The 24,451-nt window shown below is 40.7% G+C and overlaps 1 protein-coding gene across 1 annotated transcript in view; it reads left to right on the top strand.

The window, feature by feature from the left end:
• JAG2 (jagged canonical Notch ligand 2) overlaps positions 1–24,451 on the top strand; it is a 68,481-nt gene that overhangs the window by 1,330 nt on the left and 42,700 nt on the right. The window contains exon 3 of the mRNA XM_035551347.1: positions 23,245–23,299. Coding sequence (XP_035407240.1) covers positions 23,245–23,299 — 55 coding nt within the window. The remainder of the gene's footprint in view (positions 1–23,244; positions 23,300–24,451) is intronic.

The raw sequence follows: 24,451 nt of genomic DNA, 5'->3' as shown, positions 1-24,451 counted from the left end.
GGGGTTGGGGGGCACCTGTGTGTGGGGGACACACGGCGGCTGTCCCCTGAGGGGGGCTGGCAGCCTCCGTACAGAGGGCTGGGGAAGGAGGGGAGCTGCCCCCCCCCCCCCCCCCCCCCCCCCCAGCGCTGAGTGGGGTCCCCGTGCTCTCCCTGCCCGCTATTTCCTCACGGGGCTCAGCCCCCAGCGCCCCACGCGTGGGCATGGAGTGGGCGAGGGGCACGGCGTGGGAGGGCTGGGGGAGGGGGGGTCCGGGCTGTGTGCCCCCTGCCTCAGGGTTGGATAGGGACCCCCCCCCCATGGGCAGGTAGGGCCCCTCGGGACATGTAGGTGGCCCCTGGGGCAGCACAGCTGCTGTGTGTAGCCATTCTGAGTGGGGCAGGTGGTGGAGTGCTGAGGTGTGGGGATTGATGGTGAGGTGCCCCAGCTGGGCAGAGAGATGAGTTATCATGGTGATATCAGGGTTATTCTGGTGAGTTATCCTGGCCCTGGTACCCACAGATCGTGTTGGGCACCTGGTGGCCAGTAAATGGGATGGCCCGCAGCAGTCTGTCGAGGTGGGCAGCCTGCAGGATCTTTATCTCGAAAATTACTGCTAGGAACCATCCAGGCGGGGAAACTGCTCATTTGTGTTTCATTCTGGAAAGGAAACCGCTCCACTACAGACACTTAAAACTTCCTGCGCTACCAGGGACCCTCTGTCCTGATGCTCACGCACCTCACATTAACCACCCCTATGCAGAGGTTGGGGTTTTGCTTGAATTAGATGGTGAATAAATTTGTACAAACTATTAATTTCTCTGCACAGATGCTCTGCGTTCTCATTGCCAAGTTGGAGTGTTTTCATTGCCTTTGTTTGTCCAGAGGCCTGTTGAAATAAGAAAGGTTGCTGTTAACAGGTATAGTCAATACCATAAAGAAAACAGGGTGTTTGGAACTCTGCTCTTAAGTTATAAGATCAAAGGGAAAATTAAAATTCTTTCTCCTTTGTTGACCGTGTAATACGGGTTTGGTGAAATCATAAACTCCTCTTTTAAGTAGGAGATTTCAGTAACATTAGCACCTCAAACTTTATATGTTATCTGCATGAGGAAGTAGAGGCAGCTGAAGTCATACTTCTAATTTGCTGGTTTCTAGTATTGCTACTTGAAACAAGAGGAGAGTTTGATAATCCTTACAGTGCAGGTCCCTAAGCCCAGCCGTCTTTGTTTTTTACGCTGTTGGAATAAGCACATTCCTACCTTGCAGCTGCCGGATATTGTTGTTCTGTGCTCATTGGGTCCTAAGAAAGGCCTGTTTGACCTCCCTCTTGCAGGTAGATTACCACAGCGTCTCTAGCTTACAATACCATGTCTGCTGTTGTTTCTGGTATTATTGCCCCCAGCATTTTACAGGAGTTGAAGTCTTCGACTGTCGTTCCACTGTTTCTTTGCAGCTGTTGCAAACTAGCCTGTAATTTATTTAAACAGTGCCACTGCAGTCTAGTGGGTGGCTGGCTGATTTCTGGAAGGTTTACTGAATACTCTCCCTGCCCACCCTTGATTCTAAAAATAAGCTGTGGAGTAGTTGTACTTTTAAAAGCAGTCTGCGTATCGTGCTCTGCAGAGGCACTTAGAGAAAGAATTCCCTCCTATAGGTTGTATTTTCTTGAATTGTGGATGTTCAGTCTGATGGGGAATGCAGCATCTTTGTCACAATTGTACGTAAGCCATATAGACTCTGCAAGAAGCGGCTTAACAGTAATGCTAGTTTAACAACTTACTTTTTGAAAGTAAATGGGGTTCCTGGGTTATGTTTCAACTTCTGGGGTAATTTCAAAATTGTTCTTAGATCTTTGTACCCAAATGAGACAGCAGTAGGGATGTAGTCTTTTCATAAAAGTGTGTTCTTCGCTTATGAAACAAATTAGCTTTGGTGCACAGTAGCCAAAGGACTTAAAGTATTTTTTTCTAAGACTGAAGAATCCTGCCCTGATGAAAAGCAGCATTAGTATATGTGAACTTCTTACGAAACTCGCCTGGGTGATAGCTCCTTCACTTAAGGATGCTCATATAGTAATGTGCACATCACTTGAGGGAGGTTTTCGTGATGCCTGTTTGATAGGACATTGTCCTAAACTAACAGCAGCTGTAATGCATCTGCTATCTTAAATATCTGTTTTTTGCCTTTTTTATTTTTTAATTATAAGACAAGTGTTTCTTCTGTAAAGCTGCAGTATTAGACTTCAGTGACTTCTCCTGTTTGATACAGAGGTTATCCAGCTTATTCCTGTTTCCTGTCTTTTTTTAATATCATTAGTCTGATCTCTGATTTGCAAGAGGAGCTTGGGATATTGCCAAAAAGTTCTTAAAATTGCTACCTTGGGATACATCATCCACAGAAATCTGGCAGTGGGAGAGGTTGAGGAACAGCTAGAACAATACAGCTGTCGTCTTCACCCACCTACCTCACATTTTTTTCTTTGCCTCCTGCTGTAAAACTTGCAGCTTAATGCTCTTTTGAGATTGTGAACAAACAGATGATGCAATTAAAGTGTGTGTAATTTTAAAAGAAAGAAGACAGAAGGGTTCAAATAGTGATCAGAATTTATTCTTCAAAGCTTACACAGCTTAGGTTCATTATTAAGCATTTTTTATGGCAAGAAATTCAGACACCATTTATTCAGACACCGAACCTTCAAGTGCCTCCTTTTGACCCAGTTAGAAACACCTAACAGCAGTAGTTATCGATAACAGGATATTACCAAAATTTAAATTTTGGTTAAATAAATGAGAGATTACTTAGACAGCTCCTGAAGATGTTTTAAAGGTGTAGGCATTTTGTTGGGTGCATTATGTGGAACCATTTTTAATACATCTTTTCAAGACGGCATGAAATGGAGTTGTGTGTGTGTGGTTTTTTTCTCCACCCTGTTCGTTCCCTCAGGGAATTCACAGTTTTTCCTGCACCATAAATATTGGTATGGCATTCATTACTTCAGTTAATTAGTCATATAGAAGAATTGTTCTGACTAGTCATGGATGTTGAAATCATGTACAACAATATGCATAATTATCTCCCCTCAGCCCCCCTGTTCTTGCTAGTCTGGTGTGACTGACAGCGCAGTGTATGCATGAGTACTCTGTGCTCTGAACTCCACAGGTGAACTTCAGAGTTCAGAGACTTGGAGATAAGTATCTGGAAAAAAAAGCAGTTTCATTTCTTTCTCCTTGACGCTCAACAGGTGCCTAGTTAGGACCCTTTACCTATCTGACGAAGGGGTATGGGAGGTTCAGGGGGTCCTCACAACTTGCTCTGGTAAGGCTGCCTTCCCCACTGGAATTTAGGCAGCTCATTTATTGTTTTTGTAAGTGCTGATATTAAGTTTTTCCTACTAAGAGCGTGATTATAACACTTAGCTGTAAATTTCTAAAGCGCTGTTAACTTTCAGGTAGTTAAAAATACACAAAAGTGTCTAAATTTAATATCTAGGCTGTGTGGATTTCATCCACGTGCAGTCCGCATGTGAGTCTCATCCAAATGCCTGGAAGTGTTCAGTCTTGAGCGAAAACATAAACTGGAGTATGAACCATTGAATATGTAAAGCTGCTGAAAGGATAACTTGGCTGCAGCAGTAAATGTCGGATTTCTTAGAAAGCAACTGCTCCCCCTCCCCTGCCAAAACCCAAGCAAGGATATTTGACATTGCAGCTTTTATTGTTTAATGGGTCCAGTGCTCTGTTTAGCATTTTTAGATGGTGTGTACTTGAGTATGATCTTCTGCATCAAGTACTCTCAATCCTAATTTGAAAACTTGTGTATATTTTGGAAGTAGAGAGGCCCTGGGAGGCATTTAGCCTTGAAGCATGTTATCTAGATCCTTGATGCCTGCAGGGAGCTAGGTAGCCTGACTGTAGGAAATGTGCTTGTATGTTTTTGTTTGGCTGGTAGAGTTACACTTGGTCTACCTTCTGTCTTAACAGAGACATCACTACCCAAGATCAGGATCTCGAGGCTTTGTAGTGAAAACATCCTGGATTAGGTTACTCCATGCTCCCTGGTAGGGTAGATGTGCACTCTGTTGCCTTGAATGATGACCCATCGTGACAGATGTGCTTAAATTAGGCAGGTTAAAATTAGACCATTTACAACTCAAAAAGGTACTTGGATGCAGTTTACCAAAGAAATGTAACACACTTCTCATGAAAATGATCAGCATTTCACAAGTAAAGTATCTAAAGTGATACTCAGCAACCTTTGCCTCTAAATAATTGCTCTTTGCTCTGTTGACGCTTTTTTTTTTAATAAGCATACGCAGCACAGTCCCAAGCAAGAATCAAGGGCAGGGAATAAGAAGTGAGAGCATCACCTTATGCCAAAATGTAAAATCCATCTGGTATAATGATGTGGGATGCAAGTGCATTATAAACCCTCATTAACAGAGGAAGTCAGCATGGAAAAATAATGTAGTAGATAGCTGTATGTATTGACAAATTACATGAATTATTAATGTATTATTTGCCAGTAGCCTAGCTCTTTTCCCAAATGGAAATCTGTGCTGATGGCACAAATCTTTTTTTTTTGATATCTATCCTTTTTTTTTTTTTTTCCCTTCCTGAACTTGCTGCTTGGTTACTCACTGCCAGATTGTCTTGTCAATAGGTTCAGGGACTGATGTGGTAACTGGCATGACAAACTGTTCCTTGTGCTAACAGAAGCACCTGTAGTCCTTGTGAGCATAAAGCCATTATCTGCTTCGTGTGATCCAGGGACAAATAATGCTGTGGATCAGAAAATGCAGACTTTCTGAATCCATATTTCCTATTTCCTCAGTCTTGGAGAAGCAGGTCAGGGAATCATATGCTTTCAGCTGCTCAGTATCCTATTTGACTTAAGCTTTTTTGATTGGAAATAAAAGTATGATGAGGGGATGATTTATTATATAACAATATCCCTTCAGGTTTGGGTTATGCAAATGCAAAGAGTAGCTTGCAGGTTTTGCAGTGCTCTGTCTTAAATGAAGATATAATTGGGCGGTGTTTTAGAGACTGGCTGTAGCAATGCTGGATAGTGACAACTCCAGTTGACTTCAATAGCAGCTGCAGGTGTCACCTCTAAAAAAGAATCAAGGCCTTAATGGTGAGCACTTCAGAACCACTCTTTGAAAAAGGGATTTATTATTGGCATGCTGCGTGTGCCAGCAACTATTTGCAGCTTGCCCAGAATAGAAAGCCTAAAGACTTAAGTTTCATGTAACTATAGAAAATCTATCTTCTAATTTTAAGCAGAAATGTTCTTTGCACTCTTAATCTTCCATACGTTGATGTTACTGAATCTAGAATTTCTTATGCCTTTGAAATAAATGCACCCTAGAGGATGATATTCTGGTTACTGCTTAAGCCTGTATGCCTTAAAGTTCTGGGGGTTTTTTGAATGTCACAGAGATGGCCAGATCGGAAAAAAGAACACTTCTATTTATACTCATTGAAAGCTTCCTTAGATAAACACTTGCTTATTTATAAGAAACACTGAGGTTGAATTCAAACTTGCAGACAAATAACCTTCCCTCCCAGACGCTGAGAGCTGTGCTTAGACACCTCTTGTCAGCTCTCTGATCTTTATTCCAGAAGGTGCTTCAGCCAGCCTCTTGGTGAAACGCTGCTCTCCCAGGCATACAGCTGGTGTGGGCATTACAGCTCCAACTGAAAATGGAATAGGTGTTAAAGTAGTCAGGATTACCTTTTGCTAGAGAATGTGAGGTGGAGAAGAGGTTGAGGTAGAAATGGTGTATGTTTCTTTCATCACAACATGACGGGGGCTTTGTAGCTCTGGCTTTGGGCTGTTTGAAGATGTTCCAACTCCTGTTTTCTCAAAAAAAAAAAAAAAAACAAAAACAGCCTATGTGAAAGGTCTGCTATAGACATGAGTATTTGTAGTTTTAATCTTAAGTGATCTGGTTTGTCTTTAACATAAGTGGCTGGGGGTGAAACTGTAGTTGGATGTGTTTATATCGGACTTGTGATATTTGGCCTATTTGAGCTGCGGACCCATCGTTTTGTAGACTTTGAGAGATCCAGTGAAATTCAAGGAAATCTGTTGGTTTAGGTTTTGAGAAGCCTTGTATTGTAAAACCCAACTTCTGGGTCTGATGCTACTGTCTGTATTCCCTGCGTGAGTCTGGCTCAATTTGAGTTAATACTGCTAGAGTTCAGTGGCTGCCAGCACAGCAGCAGTGAAAAATTAAGCTTCTGTCAAACTGTAAATGATGTGAAACACCTACATTTTCTGGATGTAAAAAGTGCCAAAAATGATTTAGCGCATTTTTAATCTGTTATTAATGACTTGCCACAAAGTCTTTCTTGAATGGGAGAGATTGTGTTAAAGACAGATGTAAGGTAGATGAGTTTTCTCACTTGTTGGTATCCCTGAAGGCTGGTGGCTCTCTGGCCCCTTTTTGAGCAACACCACAGTCACTGCGGAGGTGAGATGAATGGAACTTACCCCTTCTGTGTAGTCTCACTCCTTCACTTGTTTTTCCTCTGTGTTGGTTTGTGCAAGTGTGGGCTCTGAAATACATGCAATGAACATACTTTAGAAACTATTAAGTTCATAAAGCAGCTATAATCACATCATGCACTTAGTCATCTGCAGAAGCTTTAGATTACTCTGTGCCCAAAACCTTCCCTCCCTCCTCTTCTGAAAACAAGGCTGATGTTTTGTCAACTCTGTGTGGGTCCTATTTGCATTGCTTGCTGTGGTTCAGAGCCGCTCGGCCTACTGAAGAGGCTGAGAAGGGAGGGCCACTCTCCTGCTAGCACATCGACTTACTTTCCTGTGGGCCACTCCGATTCCAGCTGCTAGTAATCCTCTGAGCTGGAAGAAGCTTGTGAAAAGTGGTTTGAAAGGAGAGGAGCTAGTCCAGGGAGTGAAGAATAAGGGTATACTGACATTGCTTCTGGCCTCTTCATGTTTATCCAGACATTCAAAGGTGATTGCTGTGGCTCCTTGGCAGTAACTCTGTCATTCTCTTCCTCTGCAGCACTCTGATATGCCTTTGTTGGGCTGCTTGCCAGAAAGCTGCTTCAGCTCTGGGTTAGTAGGTATCTAAAGTTGGTCAGCCTTTGGCTAGAGGTGATCATCAGCAGTGCTGTCGTGTTGGTGGCTTTTGTACGGTGTGTTTTGCTGTCATACGAGTGGCGGGTCGGCATGTAATCTGACCACCCCAGCACCTTCCCTTGCTGTCCCGAAGGCTGGGAAGCGAACCTGTGTGGATGACTGGGTCCATCTGTGCTAGGTTGTGTTGGGTACCTGCTGAACGTCCACCAGTATGGTGTAGTGGAGCCACTGCCTTCCTCTGCTGTACACCCAGGGAGAGCTGAAGGAGCACGTATGGCTGTAGGGTTTACAGTGGCTCTCTGGTGGATCACCTTGAGCCAGGGAGGAGTGGCTCTTACTGGTTCAGTCATGGATACTGGGTGCCTTTGCTTACTATCTAAGGAAAAACTGTATATAAAACTTTACAAGTAATCTTGAATGGAAACTATAGTATGTGCATTGATGAGGAAGAGCAATGAAGCTGGTCCAGGACTGAATGGTTAAGTTACTCTTATTTTCCTAATTATTCAGATTCCTTTGGCTCTGGTAGCTAGAGTTCTGTTCAGTGATGTTTGGAGAAATCCTTTGTGTGCAGCACAATAGATGCATTTCAGCATCTCCAAAGACTCAAATACCACCTCTCTGAGAGATAAATGCTTACTATTTACCTGAAATGTGTCTACTGCTGCTTTAGATATTAAACTCTTCTCTTGTAATTATATTCGGGGAATGGTTTACCATTATAAAACATTGCTTGGTAGTTGAGCTATAGCTTGTGCTCATTTACTAAACTTTATCTCCAAGGTGATTTTTGAGAATTGTAGTTAGCTATTGCTGTGTATAAAGAGGAGGAAAAATGATAATTTATTTTATTGATTGCTGTTTTGGATACTGACTAAGTTTAAAAGCATATTTTAAATGAAGATCTCCTGGTAACTCAGCTGAAAAACATAGTGTGGATTTTATCTGTGGTTGAAATCACTGTGTGCTCCTCAGCAGTAGTTAAAATGCTATATTAGATGGATGGGGCATGGCGTTTGAAGGCTAAATGACAATCTTAGTCTTACTTGATTAGAGCTTGCGGAGGTTGCTAAGGAACAGCCTAATAGTCCTTGAGTAACCAATTATATGCCCCTTGGACAGATGCACAGGTGCTCGTTCTCTGAAGTTTTTTTTAAATCTGAGATAAGACTGGAGTATTAGTACATAAACTGCAATCTGTTTACATCCTGCTTCGGGCTTGAAAGTCCTGATTGTATATATCTTGTTCCCAGCAGGATGTCTTCTGATGTCTTTTGTTCAGTATGTTGTTATCTGATTATTACTACACTTAAATGTTTCTTGCAGTGCTGCTTCTATTTCCAGGTAGCCCACTAGTTCTCTAGTCTATTCTGTGCTTTCTAGTACTCTGAACATACCAGCTTAAGTAAAGAAGCATCTAAAGTTAGAATTGGATAAACTTAACATTTGCAGGCTTTTGATGAGTAGGCAGTATTAATATTGATGCAGTATCCTACAAATAGTAGAAGATGTTAGCTTTCAGTACTCCTGAAGCAGTACGTGCAAATTGTAGTGAAATGCTGGATGAGCTGGCTGTTAACTTAAAACACAAAGTGTAATCATTTTGGTCTTTTTTTCTGAGTATGTGTAATTCTGTTTATAATACTGTAAAGTTGAAATGTCTATCTTAAAACAGCTTACGTTTTTGAAGTTAAAAGTCCAAGCTTCTAGCTGGAGAACTTAAGTTCTAATTACATAGCTTGTTGATGCTTGGAAGGCTTGACTGACGTGCTTTAGGCAGGCAGTAAGTTGAGAAATACATAAGAAGCTTAATTATTGATCTACTCCAATAAAGGCTGAAGTAGAAGTTTAACAGGATGTGCTATTTTGGGTACCATTTGCTGTTCTTTGTACTGGCTGAAGACAATTTTAACAGTACTGTTTTGGTAACCTGTGCTACTGCTTATAGATTTCAGTGGCTGTTCCTTGCTCTTGCACCTTGTACAAAGTCTTTTTTGTTGTGGTTTTGATAGTTCTAATCTTTTATGTTTAAAAACAATGTGATTTTCCTTACAGTACATCATGGAGCTTACTGTAACTGGCTGCTTGCAATCAGCCAAGCCTAGAAGTCAGTCTGTGTTCACTTGGACTGTTAAGACCAAGTGCAGCCATCTACAAGCCTCTGCTACTGACTCTTGTTCTACACGAGAAGTTGATAGCATCTCCTGTGTTTATAAACCTGTTGCTTAAACCGTATATTTACATATAGGCCCAAAGTGTTGTAGTGTTGTATTTAAGACCTTTGAACTGAATATTGTGTCCCTGGTTGATCCACAGAGACCAGCGATTTCTCTTATTAGAAAGTGGGGAAGCGAAAGAAGTAGAGAAACTGAAATGTTCAGACTTGCATGCTAAATGTTGGCTTTCAGTTACTTAGTGTTCCTTGAGTGTGTTCTGATGTCACCACAGCTTAATGGCGAACTTCAGGGTTGTGTAGCTTTTAGTTACTTCACATCTCCTCTTGCTTTCTAAGAGATAAAAGGTAAAACGGTTGCTCAAATGTAGCTGCTGGCAGCTCTTAAGAGGTTAATTCCCAGAATTCAAATACGTCTTTTTCCTAAGTGCTATGTCACTGACTTAACGTAACTGTGAACTGTTGGAACATAACTGTCACTGGGCTTTAAGAGAACATGGTGAATATCAGTAGCTGTTCATATCTACTCCCAGATCACTGCAACTGGAAGGTAAATAAAATAAGCTTTAACTGGCAGGAGATTGTCTGACTTGTGGCAGCCTGCTATCAGTGATAATTTGTATGTCCCCAAGTCCTTGGGATGGACTTTCAAGACATGGTAGTCTGCAAAACTTTAGCTTGCCAAGGGGTCTGGACAGAACAGCAGAAGAACTGGTGGCAAATGAAACTGCTAAAGAAACTGAGAATTACTCATTTGTATGCATTCTTGAGTCATGAATCCTGGTTTGGACTAGCAAAATAAACTTAAAATAGTTAATATAATATTGTCTCTAAATAGTTTAATTTTGATTGTCTTTATATTGCTTCATTCTTTTTTCCTGTGGATACTCATCCTTATGAAGAAAGCTGTAACATTGCTACCCCAGAGAAGTAGTTAGGGGTCAACAATGAAATAAATTTGAAGACTTGTTGAGATGATCTCCCTTTCATGGCTTCCAGATCTGTGTTGGTGAGGGGAGAAGGAAAAAAATGGAGAAGTACTCTTAATTGACAAGTGCCTGCTTTCACAAGTTCTGTGTGCTCAAAGCTCTCCTTCCAAAGGCCCGCTAATTTGTTTTTTCTGATCTGTAATAACATAAAGCTATATCAGATCTACTCCACTATACATTAACTTGAAAAATATGATAAGATATTGGAGTTCTGGTGTTATTTTGTTACAGTGGGGTTGATGGACTTCAGGATACCGTATATTCAAATAGGTACCTTGAATTGTAGACTTACTATACGGTTGTATGCTGTATCTATTTGCTGCTGTAAGCAGATGGTTTTTAATAGTAACTAAATACAGCATAGTGGTTGGTGCTGAGAGTGTGATTAAGATTTACTGTAGCTACAAGATAGTGTTCAGAAGATTCAGTGCTGCTACTGGAATGTGAACCAAGCATTTGTTTCAGGAACATGTTTATAAACTAGACACTAGTGTTTCTGTGTATGTGTAACTACATGTGCATGTTTGTGTGAAGAATCCCTGTTTAATCCTTTCTTCAAATCCTGTGTGTTGGTCTCCGAAAGAATTTGTGCCCTTTCTTGTAGAGGGAACTCTTCCTTGTCCAGTCAGACTACTTTCATATGGAGAACAGCGGGATATGGATAGAGCTTTGATTATGTCTGCAGTGTCCTGGTGCAAATAATTGAGAAGGATGTAAGGCAAGGTGAGCAGCTACCTATGGTGTTGAAATCAAGGTGTTTCACGTTCTCAGCCAGCCTTTTTAGCATGCATAGAAATTGAAATTTGAGCTGGAGTTCAGTTTGGTGCTGAAATGGAGGACAGCACAAGCATGTTATGTCGTCTTCCAGAATTCCTGAAACTTCCCTCACTGTCTGTGAGGAAATCTACAATCAAATAGAAGTTCAAAGTGACCTGATGTATTGCTATGTCAGCTACACAATAAAACCTAGACGTTTCTGCCTTTCAGTGAAGAGGCCTATGGCTAGATCTGAGCTCAGAGCAAATACAGCTGGAGGAAAATCATGCATCTTGTTTGGAACTGTACGAATGTTTGGTCAGTCATTTGTTGCCATCGCTGTGGGCCAGCTAAGTCTTTGCCTGTGCGTATTTCAAATGTGGCTGGTACTGCACAGCTAGCTCTAGAGTTAATAGGATTTTGTTGGGTAGGATTGGTAAGAGTTGAAGAGAACTGAGAAAAAACGGTGCCCTAATCTCTGTGCTCCCTTAGGAATGAAACAGAGGTTGAGCATGGGCCTCTCCTCTTCCTAGGGCAAGACATCCTGTCTCATTAGCTTGAACTGGTTTTGTGGGCACTTGCCTTTTCATAAATGAAGAAGACTGCAGTGCTACCAGCAGCTAATGTTATTTAAAAGGGTTAAGTTTAAAATGCTCTTTATTCCTAGGAACTTTGCATACATAGAACTTGGGGGCATATCTATCTTTTCTGTGTTTGTCTACCTTCTTAGTATGTGTATATGCAATACAAAAGAGTGCATGCAGGTGTTCTGTGTTTAGAACAATAATTAAAGTATGTTATTACATAGTTAGTTTAATTCCCTCTTGACTTCAAGTTGAAATTGTAATGATGTATGGCTTGAAGTGCCCAGAGGACACTAATATCCATGCCACATGGAGTGCAGAGGGGAGGGGAAGAGCAGTATTAATTACTAGTTCATCTTTTGAATTCTAAATATTAGCATAAAACAAGGCTTGCACGAACCATTAATGGGTCTTCATAGTTGATGCATACACTTCAAAAGAGACAATCTAGGTACGTTTTCATTAATGCAACAAGAAAGTGTACATATAATGGGGCTTAATTTATCTTGGACTTCTTCCAAAACTTTAGGGAAGGAGTAGGTCATGGATACTTGGTTAATATCAAGTTTGCCACCTTCAAAGGTGGTAGCAAGGCTGAAAGCCTCAACTTAAATCTAATAAAATGCTGTTAAGAGGATACCTGACTGCAATGCGTTGTGTTTGCGCACGTCTCTTTCTAAAAGGCTTTTTTCTCCATTCTCTAATTTCATCAATACTTCCTTCTGTTCTTTGCTATTGGATTAACTCAGTGAATTTCTGGAAACTCCCAGTGCTGGCTTTGGCTGTGGTACAGAGGGCTATATCTTAATAGCTGTGAAGTTTGAAAGTATTTAAAAAATACTTTCTTTTTTTTCTGCCAGGTCAAAGACTTATTTTTTGTCCATTAAATTCAGGTACTAGTGGAGAAATGTTTGCTGTAAACATTCTCTTTGGTGTGTAATTTCTGATTTAATCTGTTTCTAATCTCAATTTAAAATCACCACCTTGTGTTCTCCCTAAGTAGGATGGAAGGGAAGGCTATGACTTGAGGTTCTAGCAGGTTTTCTGGGTTGATGCCCAATGGAGCACATTTCATTTGTATTTTTTTCTGCTCTAGAAGCATCAAAAAGACACGAAATCTGGGGAGTTTACACTGGGCTCTCTTGTTTGAGTGGCAGGTGCCAATGCAAATTGTGCACTTGTATTGGTTGACTTTTAATCAGATTCCCCAAAGGTTAAGTATGTGTAAGTGTGTTAAGTAAATTAACTAGCAGAGTGGCAGTAGTAAGGATGGCTAATGCTTCTGCTGAGCCCTGGTATGCAGTTACTGGTTGCGTTAGCTCCTTCGTGCTGTGCTCATCATTGTTTCAATAGATGATCAGAATTAAAGCTAAACAACAGTAGGATGGTTTTAATAATACATTGTTTTGAGGAGAATTTTACTTTGTACATGTGCTTCTTGGTAGTGGAGATTGTACTTCCACAGCTATTATTTACAAGCAAAGCATTGCAGTGCTCTGGCATCTATAGAAGAGATGGCAATTGGGAGAAACTGTCTTTTTTTTGAGACTTATTTTTTTCCCCATGCCCAAAGCTTTTTGTGGGACACTAGTCTTATGCCCAGTGGGTCTTAGGATCACCTTGGAGGTGATAATAGAGGAAAGCAAAAATCTGTTAGGCTTTTTGTTGCAGGTTGGAAAGCCTGTGGTGGGGTGGGCTTCCTTCATGTGGAAGAAAAGCAGTTTTACTGAGCTGTTGAATGGTGTTGAGTTCTGGAAGTCTCTGGAGGCTTTCTGTGGGTACTGATGAAAATATTCTTGTTCAAGGTATTTTTTCACTACTGGGCAGTGTGCAAAAGTTTAAATCAAATTGTGAAATAAGTTTTCTCTACAGGTAAGGCTCTGACAGGCCTGTGATGTCCTAATTCCTGCTCCCCCACCCCCCTGTTCTGCTTGATTTATGTGTTTCCCCAGGTCACTGAAGATTTTCTTATTTTTGGCTCAAATTCTGGCTCTAAAGTCCTAGCCTTTGGACTGAACTTATAGTGACTGTCTGATGCTGCTGCGGCAGGTCCAGAGGGCCTTGCAGATGTATGTACTGTTTCCCCTTATGGGGAGTACACAGGGCAGCCATGCAGAGTATCTAGGAAACTCTTAGAAATCTAGGCAATTAATCTGGCTTGCTCTGAAGAGACTGGTCTTCTTGTAGTTTGTTCTTGAGTAATGACAGATTCCTTCAATTATTTGAAGGTAGGTTTTATCGGTAGTAGTGGAGCCTTGGAGGGAACCACCTCAAGTTAGGGAAACTTCTGCAGCAGGTCTCTGACTTTTTTTTCCTTTCCAGCTTTAAAGTTCTAATGCTTTTATCTAGTTAGCTGGTATTTCCAGACAGTCACAGATATTCTTGCCTTCACAGCTCTCTTGCCAGTCACAATAACTTAATCTTCACCCTTTCTTTTGTGCCCTTAACTCAAATACAGGTGGTGGTTTTGAAAGCAGTGTTATTGCTTAGAGTGGTTGTTGAGTGACTGGTAGGCCCAGCTTGTAAAGGGTTAGGTGCTACTTGCTGCTTCTTCAATCTCTGTGAAGTTACTGTGGAGTTAGTAACTAGAAATGGCACAAGCCTTCGTCTATGTTACGTGGAAACCAGGAGGGATTGTTTTTGACTGTGGCAAATACAATACTTGAAGTTTGAAGATTGATTGCCTAATTATTGAAGTTATGCTTCTGCGTGAAGGTCTTTGTGTTTCTTACTGTGGCCTTCCCCCAGAAATATACTGGGTCTTCCGTAGTTAAAACAGGGTTTTTATCCCATATGTTGACAGTTTTATGTCAAAAATAGCTATGAAATCAGTAAGCTTAGTATTTCACTTGTGAATTGTCAGCTAGTTAATAAATAGGTGCTTGTTTTGTTTGTGCATTTCTCTTACCTTGCCTTGGATGACAGTATGTTCTGCTTTGTACCACCCAGGCTGGACTTAATCACTCTTAAAAGACTATCTAGATTACTTCCCCCTGCTCCCCCCCCCCCCCCCCCCCCCCCCCCCCCCCCGAGAAGTTTCAGAGGCCGTTACTCCTCTAAATCTTTATTCCAGATATTACTATCTCCCTATTAGTAGCTGTAGCTCAGCTCATCATTTTTTCTGAATAACATTTTGGTGTACGTGTTGCAACATGTCACATGGCTTGTTATGGATGTGTTGTGTACATGGTTTGACTTTTGGAATAGTCCTAATATGATGTGGCGTTTCAGTACTGCAGAAAGGAGAATCTTGATTAGATTTCTCAATTACTACCTCTCAGATGTTATAGCTTTCAAAGAGAAGTTTTGAGGTGTAATTGTAAATCTAATTTAGAACTGTTTTCTGTTTTTTCCTGTCACTTTTTCCTCAACTATTCCTTGGTCATGATTTTGATTACCTTAGAATAGATACTGATGACTTCGGTAGGCCTGCAAGATTTTACAGTGTAAATGCTTCTTTAATAGTCTTTTGCTTTAATGTCAACCATCAAAAAAAAGTGAAATACTTGCTTTGGAACAACACCTGTACTGGTTGAAACTAGATTTCAGGGAATATAAGCAAATATGTGTGGGAGATAAGGACAGGGCAAAGATACATAAAAAATTCTTTAAATTCTACTAAGCCTTTTTTTTTTCCAAACAAGAATCTTCAACTAGTTGTGACTGGTCTCTCCTAAGTGCTTGTGGCAATCTCTCCTTGGACCCACAAAGCTTACACCTGCTGCATCTGCAGGCAACCTGTGTAACAGTTTGCCAGGCTTTGCATGAAGTGCCATCTTGTCTCATTTCTTTGTTTCTGAGCATGGCTAATGTTAGCTTAATTTGACCTGCAGTTCTTGTTGTTTTGTCATTGACAAGAAAACCGACAGTCTATTCCTAACCAGATCCTGGGCCTTTTGTAGCAGAAGTCTGCAGAGCTGCATACTTAAGTCCTCTTTTCTTCCAGGCTGAGGAGTTCTGACTAACACTGTCATTGCTTGTATGGGAGTTACTGATCATTGACCTAAGATTAAATTGTTTTTTCTATGCTTCTTCTATGTTACTCTTGATGCATTTAGTTTTTATAAACAAATATTAAGGCTTATATACAGGAGGTATCTAGAGGTGACATAGGCAGAAGGCACTTGCAGTGAGATAGAAGTGTTTCAGCAAAACTAATCAGTGGGGTTGAATTGGCATTAAAAATTAATGTGCATTTTTTCTGGAAAACCTTGGCAATACCAAGGTATTGCAGGACCACTTGTGCTTGAGTAGTTAAGCAAAAATAAATCAGCGAATACTTAATTCTGGAACTATAAGGGAAATAAATGGTTTGGAAGCTAATCATGTGGCATTTGTTCAAATTTAAGTGACTGCAAATGACTGCTTAGATTTCAGAGGTGGAACTTAATCTCTGCTGTACTCCAGGAGATTAGTGTATGGTGGATTCAGGGAATGAAGGATGGACTAGGGTGGAGATGAATAACAGATAACTCCTGTCTCTGGTTTTTATAGCTTCTATTCTGCAAGACTAACATTACTGCTATGCATGCAATGGTGAAAGGCGCTGGTTTAGAATAGGAATGGACTCTTCTAGAACCCCTACAGTGTCCTGTGAACATAAGAGTAGCTAGCAGCTTTTCTTCATACAAATCTTTGCAGGACTGATCTCCTGGATCAGATGGACAGATCTCCTGCAGCTTTTCTAAATAAGAAGCTAATGACTTGCTTCTGGCATTGTGAAAATTGTTAGTGAGGTGCATGCTTCCTACTTAGTGGAGGAGAAGGATGCTCTGTCTGCAGCAGTTCTCTTATGGAGGGTGCTATGGAAGTTCAGGGTTTAAGTTCAGTACTAAGGTGATGGGAACAAATACTGTGTCTGAGATTTGTCACAAAGTTAAATCAGCAGAGATGTGCTTTGAGTTTCTGTCTAAGGTACTAAGTTACCAGAACCTTGTAGGTTTTTCTGGTAGTTTTTCTGCACAGATGAACAGTTTGCTGTCCTGTGATATATCAAGGCTGCCTCTGAGGTTGTGTTCTGCCACTGCAGCAGGATCCAAGTACCTTCAAACCTTCACTTGAAGATCTTCCTATAGATGTATCATCTGGTAACATACGTCACGATCTGGTATTTTGATATACTTGGGAGAGAAGCACAATATTCTTCTGTTTCACAAAGCTCTGCATGCTGCCAAATAGATGTTATAATATCCCTTTGAATTCCTCCTTGAAGTTGTTTATATCTTTGCATTTATATAAATGCTTACAGCTGGTTGGTGGTAGGATTCTTCCACCCAGTTGCTGGGTAATTTTCTTCAGCTGAAGGTGGTGAATCCCTACCTGGGTGTTAAGTATTAACTCTGAGACCATTTCTAACTTAGTCACCTGTTGTTTTTATTTGTGCTCCTTTTCCACTGAAATGTCTTAATAGTCTAGACATCTTGATTTCTCCCTGCCACCCCCATATGCACACACATGTACACACCCCTCCAGTTTTGACTTTGCTTGGTTTGGGGGAGGAGAGGAATGAGGTGTTCAAGCACGTGTAGGTGGAGATGTCAGGCTGTTAACCATGGCAGAAAATACACCCCCTCTCTCCCTTCCCCACCTCCCCACATTTTGCAGACTTCCTAAAGACTGTGAGGTGGGGCAACCCATAAACTGCTCCCCTCAAAGAGCAGTAAGGCTCCAAAGCTTGTAAACATCATCCTGCTTTTGTGACTTGGCCAAGAGGAGTATAACTTCAGTAATTGCTCTCAAATAGAAAGCTTAAAGTTGCTCAACTGCTTTCTGTTCTGTGCTGCCAGTGTTTGCAGTACTCCAACCCAGCCTTCCGCAACGCTCCTGACAAAATGGGATTGTTTGGCCCTGGTTTCCAAAGGGAAGGCTTTTGTTTAGGACTCACCATGCCAATGGTACTTCTCAAATGAAAAATGAGGGTTTATAGGAGGGGTGCTTTTATAATTTCGTGCATTGGAATAGCCTTTGCTTCCAGCAGACAAGTTCTTACATGCAAGCGGGCCTGAAATTTCCTTGAAGTTCCAAAAAGCAGCCCCCTTCTGTGTTCCCCCTCCCTCCCCTGAGAAACACAACCTGGGTGAGTGAGGAACACCTGCTCCTTCTGTGTAGGGGTCTCCATTACGTCTTCATAATGTCAAGATCAACCTGCATGCTTGTTCTGTCTGTCTGCCCTTAAACCTGTGGCAGAGATACCAGCCTTGGATCTTCACGGAAGCTTTCTTCACTTCTTCCTATGCAGTTCTGGCTTGTGCATGAGGAAGTTGTAAAGATTTGCAGAGCTCCTGGGGAAGGAAATGGAATATGCGTGCCTTTAAGTCAGCTTTTTCCAGGCAAGCAGGCTGTTTGGAGGAGGGGGACAGACACTTGAAAGAGTGAGGAGAGGGGGGGGAAAAAAAAAAAGAAAAAAAAAAAGCCCTGGACCTGTCTTTGCCTCACTTTTCTAGGAGTTCTTTAAGAAAAGAATCTGGGAGTTGGCCATACTGATTGGTGTTAGGGACTTCGTTGCAAGAAATACTGGTGATGATTTATTAATGGTCTAATTTTAACTTCTGGAGTGAGTGGTGATAGGAGGCTGTTGCTTGACCTATTTTTGCATCATTATCATTAAGTTGCTTGTTCTTGAGAGAGGTTTGAAAGGAAAAGGCCCTGACTGGTGATGAGATTCTGTGTTTACAGTGTAGCACTTGGTGGAACAGTGTGGTAATGTGGGCCCTGTGTTTAAGAGCCATGCTTTTTTCTAATCTGCAGCAGATTTCTAGTTTCTTCTGGGGTTTTTGCCTATCTGTAGAAACTCCAGTCAACATGCTTCTATTAGAAAACTTCGGGTGAAATTGAGGAATCTTTCTTAGAATAAATATTTTAATATATAATAGCTTGTTGTGGAAATCAATGCAGAAAATGTCAAATACTCATTTTCAGCTCAACCTTAACATTTTCTTAATGTTTTATGTGTTTTGGGGAGGTTTTGAGCTGGAGAATATAAATTCTGTACCTGACTGAAAGTGCAGTCAGAAGGCTGGTCATCCTTCCTGGGATTAAAAATCTGACAAGTCTGTTTTTCCAAACACACCTTTTGAATGTTGATTTGCAGAAGTCAAGGTGGTAGTAATAGTTCACGAAAAGGCACTGCCAAACCAATATTACAGGTTTTGTCCCCCCCCTCCCAGAGAGGAGGTCGTTGGGATAGTAACGGGAGTGTTTTGTTTAGTGTAAGCAGTGGAATAATGCTTTGAAGTTGTTTTTTGTCAACACTGGTCCTAGGAAAAACACAACTGAAGCAACATTGCCAAGATAGTTAAACAGGCTTAAGTTGTATCTTTCCCAACAGGTTAGCATATCTATTTAGTTACCTCCTGTGAAATGGTTATTCTGTAAAGCTAGGCTTTTCTGCAGAACTGTGCTGATGCTCTTCTCTGAGCGGTAGCCTCAGCATGTTGTGGTTTTTGGTAAGCACAGATACTACACTGCCTTTAATTCAAGGAGGTGAACTGCTTTCATTGCAGTATGTGCTCACCCCTTGCCTTACCCACACCCCTCCAATCTCTGCCATGGCCACTTCTAAAATATCTTCTAAATATTTTAATAATACTAGTTGAAATGAACAAATACTACTTCATAAAGCTTTTTTCATCTGTAAGAACAGACTGGAATGTGCATGTCCTATTAGTGAGGTGCTAGTCATAAGCTTCAAGTCTGAGTAGCATGCAAGTTAGAAAAGAAGATGGTGTGGTGGTGTGTGTATATTATAATACACCCATGAAATACTATAAAATACTCATGAGTTTGAGGTATTCTTAGGATACTCACTAGAAAACAACAGTTTTTTGCTAAATTTATGCAGGAATTCAACTCAAACACTTATTATTAGGTAAGTTCTCCACAGAGTCTACTTAACTTGTAAGCTAGTGTGTTCCTAATGGTACTCTAAAGAGCTGGATGATGTCAGGAATTCAGATTAAGTTTGGGTAGACCTTAGACTCTGGAGAAGAGCTAATTAATGCAAATTCTTTAACTGGTTTCTGGAAACACAATTTTAAAAAAATGTTGGCTTGTACAAGTATCTTGTACTACAGGGAAGTTTTTTGCAGCATGTGTTGACTGACCATCCGCTATGTAGAGATATGCCTAATGCAAGCCAATGGTAGAGCTTTTATAAACTGAGTATGTCTATTTAAGCTGAAAGTACTATTTGGCACTTATATCTATTAGTCTTATTCAGCCTGTAGCTCTTACTCTGGCTGTCAGGTAGGGTTACGGCATGGATGAGTATGTGGGTATTAGTTTTCAGTAATGGTTTTGATAGTTGAGCTGTAATTGGAAAGCTTTCAGTGCAGCACATAATGAACATAGTAACATAGATGCATCTTTGTATGCTTTTAGTGTTTTAAAATGAAGTGGAAAACTCAAAAGAATTACAGCAGATCTAGTGTGAGACCGGATACTCTAGTGGGGAAGAGGTTTTTTGAACTGGAAGGTTAAGGATCTGTTTCCTGTGTTGAGGAGCCATAACTGGAACACAACCACCCATCACCTTACTGCAGAGGAGTTCTTTAAAGCTACTGCCTAGCAGGATGTGAGGAAGGAATCACAAGTTGGGCTGGTAATCTTTCTATTAGAGGGAGAGCAGCCCTTTAATCAGCTTCTTTTCTGGATGTGTTCTCAAGTCTGTGAGGTGCTTTTGGAGGGTGGCTGTGCAAGTGTCACAGAAAGCAGGAGGTTGCACAGCTGAACTGTTGGAGCTGACATGACTTTTTCAAGTAAACTTACATTTGTGTATTGGTTCCATTTACTGTGACTTAACAACATCTCTGGCTTGTAGGCACCCTTGTAAGACCTCTTAAAATGTTGCACTCCATGTGCTTGTCCATGTGTAAATGGCCACCTGCCGCCATTTTGAACTGGTTAGCACAGAGGTAGACATGGTGAAACCAGGGATATGGGGTGCCAGTAAGTGAAAGGGCTTAATACTCTGGGTCTCTATTGCATATGTTCCCTTTAGGCTTCTTATAGATGGCTGTATAGCTCTTGATTGTCCTTAGTTGGGAGGGGAAAAGCAAATGATTGAATCTGGCCTGTTGGACCTGTGGCTTGCAGAGTGCTGTCCATGTCCTGCCAGGCAGCAGCACGGGCTCTGGGGCTGGCTGTGTGGCCAGAAACCCCATTCTTCCACATCTTGGAAGAAGGGTTGTGTGCTAGTCATAACTGTTTGTAATAAGGTGTTACAGGAATGCTTTCAGCTCTAGAGTGTATGCTAGCTTGTTTGGTCAGATTTGTCACCAGAGCTATAGGGCTCCTTATTTTAAGCACCTTAAAATCAGTAGAATACCCCTTTATTCACACCTTCCAGTGTGTGCATGTTGAAACAGTGTGCTGCGTGCAGCTCCCTTTCCCACAAAAACTTCCTAGCATCCTAAGATCCAGATCTGCTTTCAAGTGGAACGATGGGAAGGCATAGCTGACCAAGACAGCGTAGTGTGTTACTGCCTCTGCCTGTGTGGGCAGTTAGATGCAATGGCTGATTTGCAGTAGGAAAGACCAACCCTTATATAAAATGAGTAAGTGGACATCTGGAAGCACTTGAGCACTGTTTTGTACTTCTAATCGGTGGAGCACAGGAAAACTGAGGGGTAGGTTACAAGATCAGTTGTTAAAAGCGGGGGAGGTGGGTAAAGAACTTGGTATCATGCACCAATTCGCAGAATTCTGCCTAGGTTACACTTCTCATTTCATCCCTAAAATAAGCAGACTTGCAACTGCCAGAAGACATTAGGGCCATTACTCTATGGTACTTTCTGATACCATTCACTTTACATTTATTTCTCAGGTAACAGTTTAGAAGGGTGCCAAGTAGTATTTTTAGACTACAGTAGGATCCTGCTTCCTTGAATGTTCAGGTGGGGGTATGAAGTGGGGAGTTGGAGGAAATGCTGCACTACTGTTTGTTTTTTTTAATAAATAGGGAATTGTGCTTTGTTGTCATCCCTCAAAAGTAGTGTCTTCTTATCAACTGATCTTTATGCTTTGAGCTGGAACTGCCTTTGGAAGAAGAAAAGTATACCTCTGTCCAGTATAGTCACTGCTGAGCTTCCTTGAGTGTAATATGACTACCACTAAAGTTTTATTTTCCTTGCATTCCAGTCACGGTAAATCACTTTTTCCTAATGTCTGAAGCTGAAAGGTTCAGAAGAAACTTTTTTCCGAAGGCATAGTTTGTGGTTTATGTGTTAATGCAACTAAGTGATAAAATAGGCACCCTATTAATGGTTTTACTGAGTAGACTGGTCCTTTGCTGTAGTCGTGAGGGACGTCTAGCAAAGAGCTCTAATAATGGTGCTACATGGATTTTTTTTGGTTGTAAAATAGGGAGATTTCAGTGTTATAATCAACCTTCCTTGGTGGGAAGCATGGGTGTGCAAAGCACTTAATGAACTATCGCAGTAAAAATGTTCGTCTCTTGATGTAGGAGTCTGAAATAGCTATGAAATATAGATGAATTCGTACGTTATCCTCTTCCTAAGAGGGTGTTCTTCATGCCTCAACTGAAAATCCCCAGGTTCATGTGAATTCGTAGGTGGTTGTTAGCCTGTGAATTCAGCACACGTGAAGTTTTGGCTCTGCTGTATTTAATGAGTTTCAGTTTTTTGGTGTGGCTTGCCTCTAAGCACAAAGATGTATATACGAGGGTTTTAGGATAGTGGCGCAATAACTGTTTTTGTTACTGGTTTTGAATGTATGTGAGAAACTTTATTTTAACTTGGATGAGTTGGAAACTATCAAAGTCAAGGTGTTTGACAGCTGCTTTTGTTAAACTTAAAACAGGTAAACATCACATCTATGCATAAAGTTGTATTTGCATTTTTCCCCTAAGTAACCTTAATATTTAAATGTCAACATCTATCCTACATATTTGGTCATAAAACCAAAGGAAACTACTGAAGCCTTGCTTTAGTGAAGTAAAGCTTGTGTTCTTTTGAAATAGTTTTCAAATTGTCTGAAATGATGCTTTTCATTTTTCCTCTGTGGAAAATCTACTACCAAACATGCTTTCTCTAAAAATCATGTTTCTGCTGTGTCTGTCAGGTCCATTCTTCACAGCTCCCCTTTCATGAGAAAGAAGTCTAAATTTTTAATGGATGGAGGGTGGATTTTTTTTTTTCTAGAAAAAAACATATCTAAACTGGCTTGTTCTATACACTTGTGTTTTGGGCACTTTCTAAAAAGATGACCCTGATTTTATTTTCTGTCTTCATTTGCTTGTCTCAAGTATCGTATCTATTTCCCAAAGTTCAGGACCCTTCACTTTGTTCAAACCTTTTAGAGCTGCTTCTGAGAAGGATTTCTGTGGCTAAGAAAGCTGAGAAATAAATACAGTGGGAGGAGAAAAATAATAATTCAGTCCTTGGTGTGTGGGGGAAGATGTTGTTGTTTTGCTGTTAGCCTGCTTTGCCCCACAGTTTTTAATGCTGTTATATTTCATGCTTTTGAGAAGATGCCTTCAAGGGCTTTCACATGACAGTAAAGTGGTGAAAATTTAAACTGCTTTCAGTTGGCTTTTGTGTAGAAGCAATATCTGCTTATTCCAAATCACTGTTTGTCTGGCCTATAACAGTGCTTTTTATCTAACTGGTGTCTTTTTTTTTCTTTTCAGAGATCGTTCACGTTAATATTAGAAGCATGGGATTGGGATAATGATACAAAAGGTGGTGAGTATTTGTGTAAAACTGTCAGGTTTCACTTATTTTGTGATGTATGTGCACAGATCTCAGGGGGAGAAGGGGACATGGTGTGCTGGTGCAATTAGCCATCTTTACAAAGCAATGGAAGGATGCAATCTAAGTGAAGGGTCTGTACAAATCCCAGTAGGGAGGGGGAGATTGTATTAGGAACTGCAAAAAATTAGTAGTGGTAAGAAATAGAATGGACCATAGCAAGTGAAGATCTTAATATATAATTTCTTTAGGAAAGTTTAAAAATTATGGAAAGCCCTTTTTTTTTCCCTTAAGGGAAGTGATCTGTGCTGTAGATTTTCACTTTAAATACTCTTTTGTTCACCCTTCACTGCCTTTTGTGGTAACTTCCATGATCAGGCAAACATAAAGCACTCTTGCTGCCAGTAAATTAAAAAAGTTGGATGCCTTGGTATGATTCATTCTCCAGTTGTTTCTTTATTAATACTGAAAGTTACCTTGTTTCTGGTCTGTAAATACTAATCCTTGTTATCAGAGCATGGCTATTGATCTGAAGGAAAAGCAAGCTTAGTGTTTAAATATTTCAAAATAATTTGAAGGTGTTGGTTGCCATGTTGTTGCTGAAGTAGAGCTCTCTCTGATCCTTGGTAATGTTTTATGAACTTGTCTCAAAATAAAAAATGTGTAGCTGCAAGTGCTAAGTGAACATCAAACTTGTTGCTGATAATGGACTATTTAATCTTGGCTGGGACTGTTACAGAGAAAGATAAGCGTTCAGACATTGAGATAGTGAAGATTTGTGCCCCAGATTATCGTCATTTTCTAACTATTCGTTCTATTCTCTGCTGCTTCACTGACCATCCTTATAAAGCAAGATGCATCAAGTGTACAAAAAAAAAGGCAAAGCTAAAATAATATTGAGGCTATGTTAGAGTTTGAAGGCCCTCTTGAAGATTGGGACCAGTCCCACTTGCATTTTCCTGGCAGACTTTCTTAACTTAGATTTTCCTAACATAGTCTGTGTCCAGTGATAAAGTAATTGAGTTTGTAATTTGTTCCTCAGTCCTCCCTCTGTTAAAATTAAGCAATTTTTGTTTTGTTCAACAGCTTCAATCTTTTCTAATAGGTATGTTTTCTTTAGATCTCTGGTAATTCATGTTGCTGCAA

This window comes from Cygnus atratus, chromosome 5, assembly GCF_013377495.2.
Source record: "Cygnus atratus isolate AKBS03 ecotype Queensland, Australia chromosome 5, CAtr_DNAZoo_HiC_assembly, whole genome shotgun sequence".
Lineage (NCBI taxonomy): Eukaryota > Metazoa > Chordata > Aves > Anseriformes > Anatidae > Cygnus > Cygnus atratus.
The sequence above is the reverse complement of the archived record's forward strand: the minus strand, read 5'-3'. Positions and strand labels throughout refer to the sequence as shown.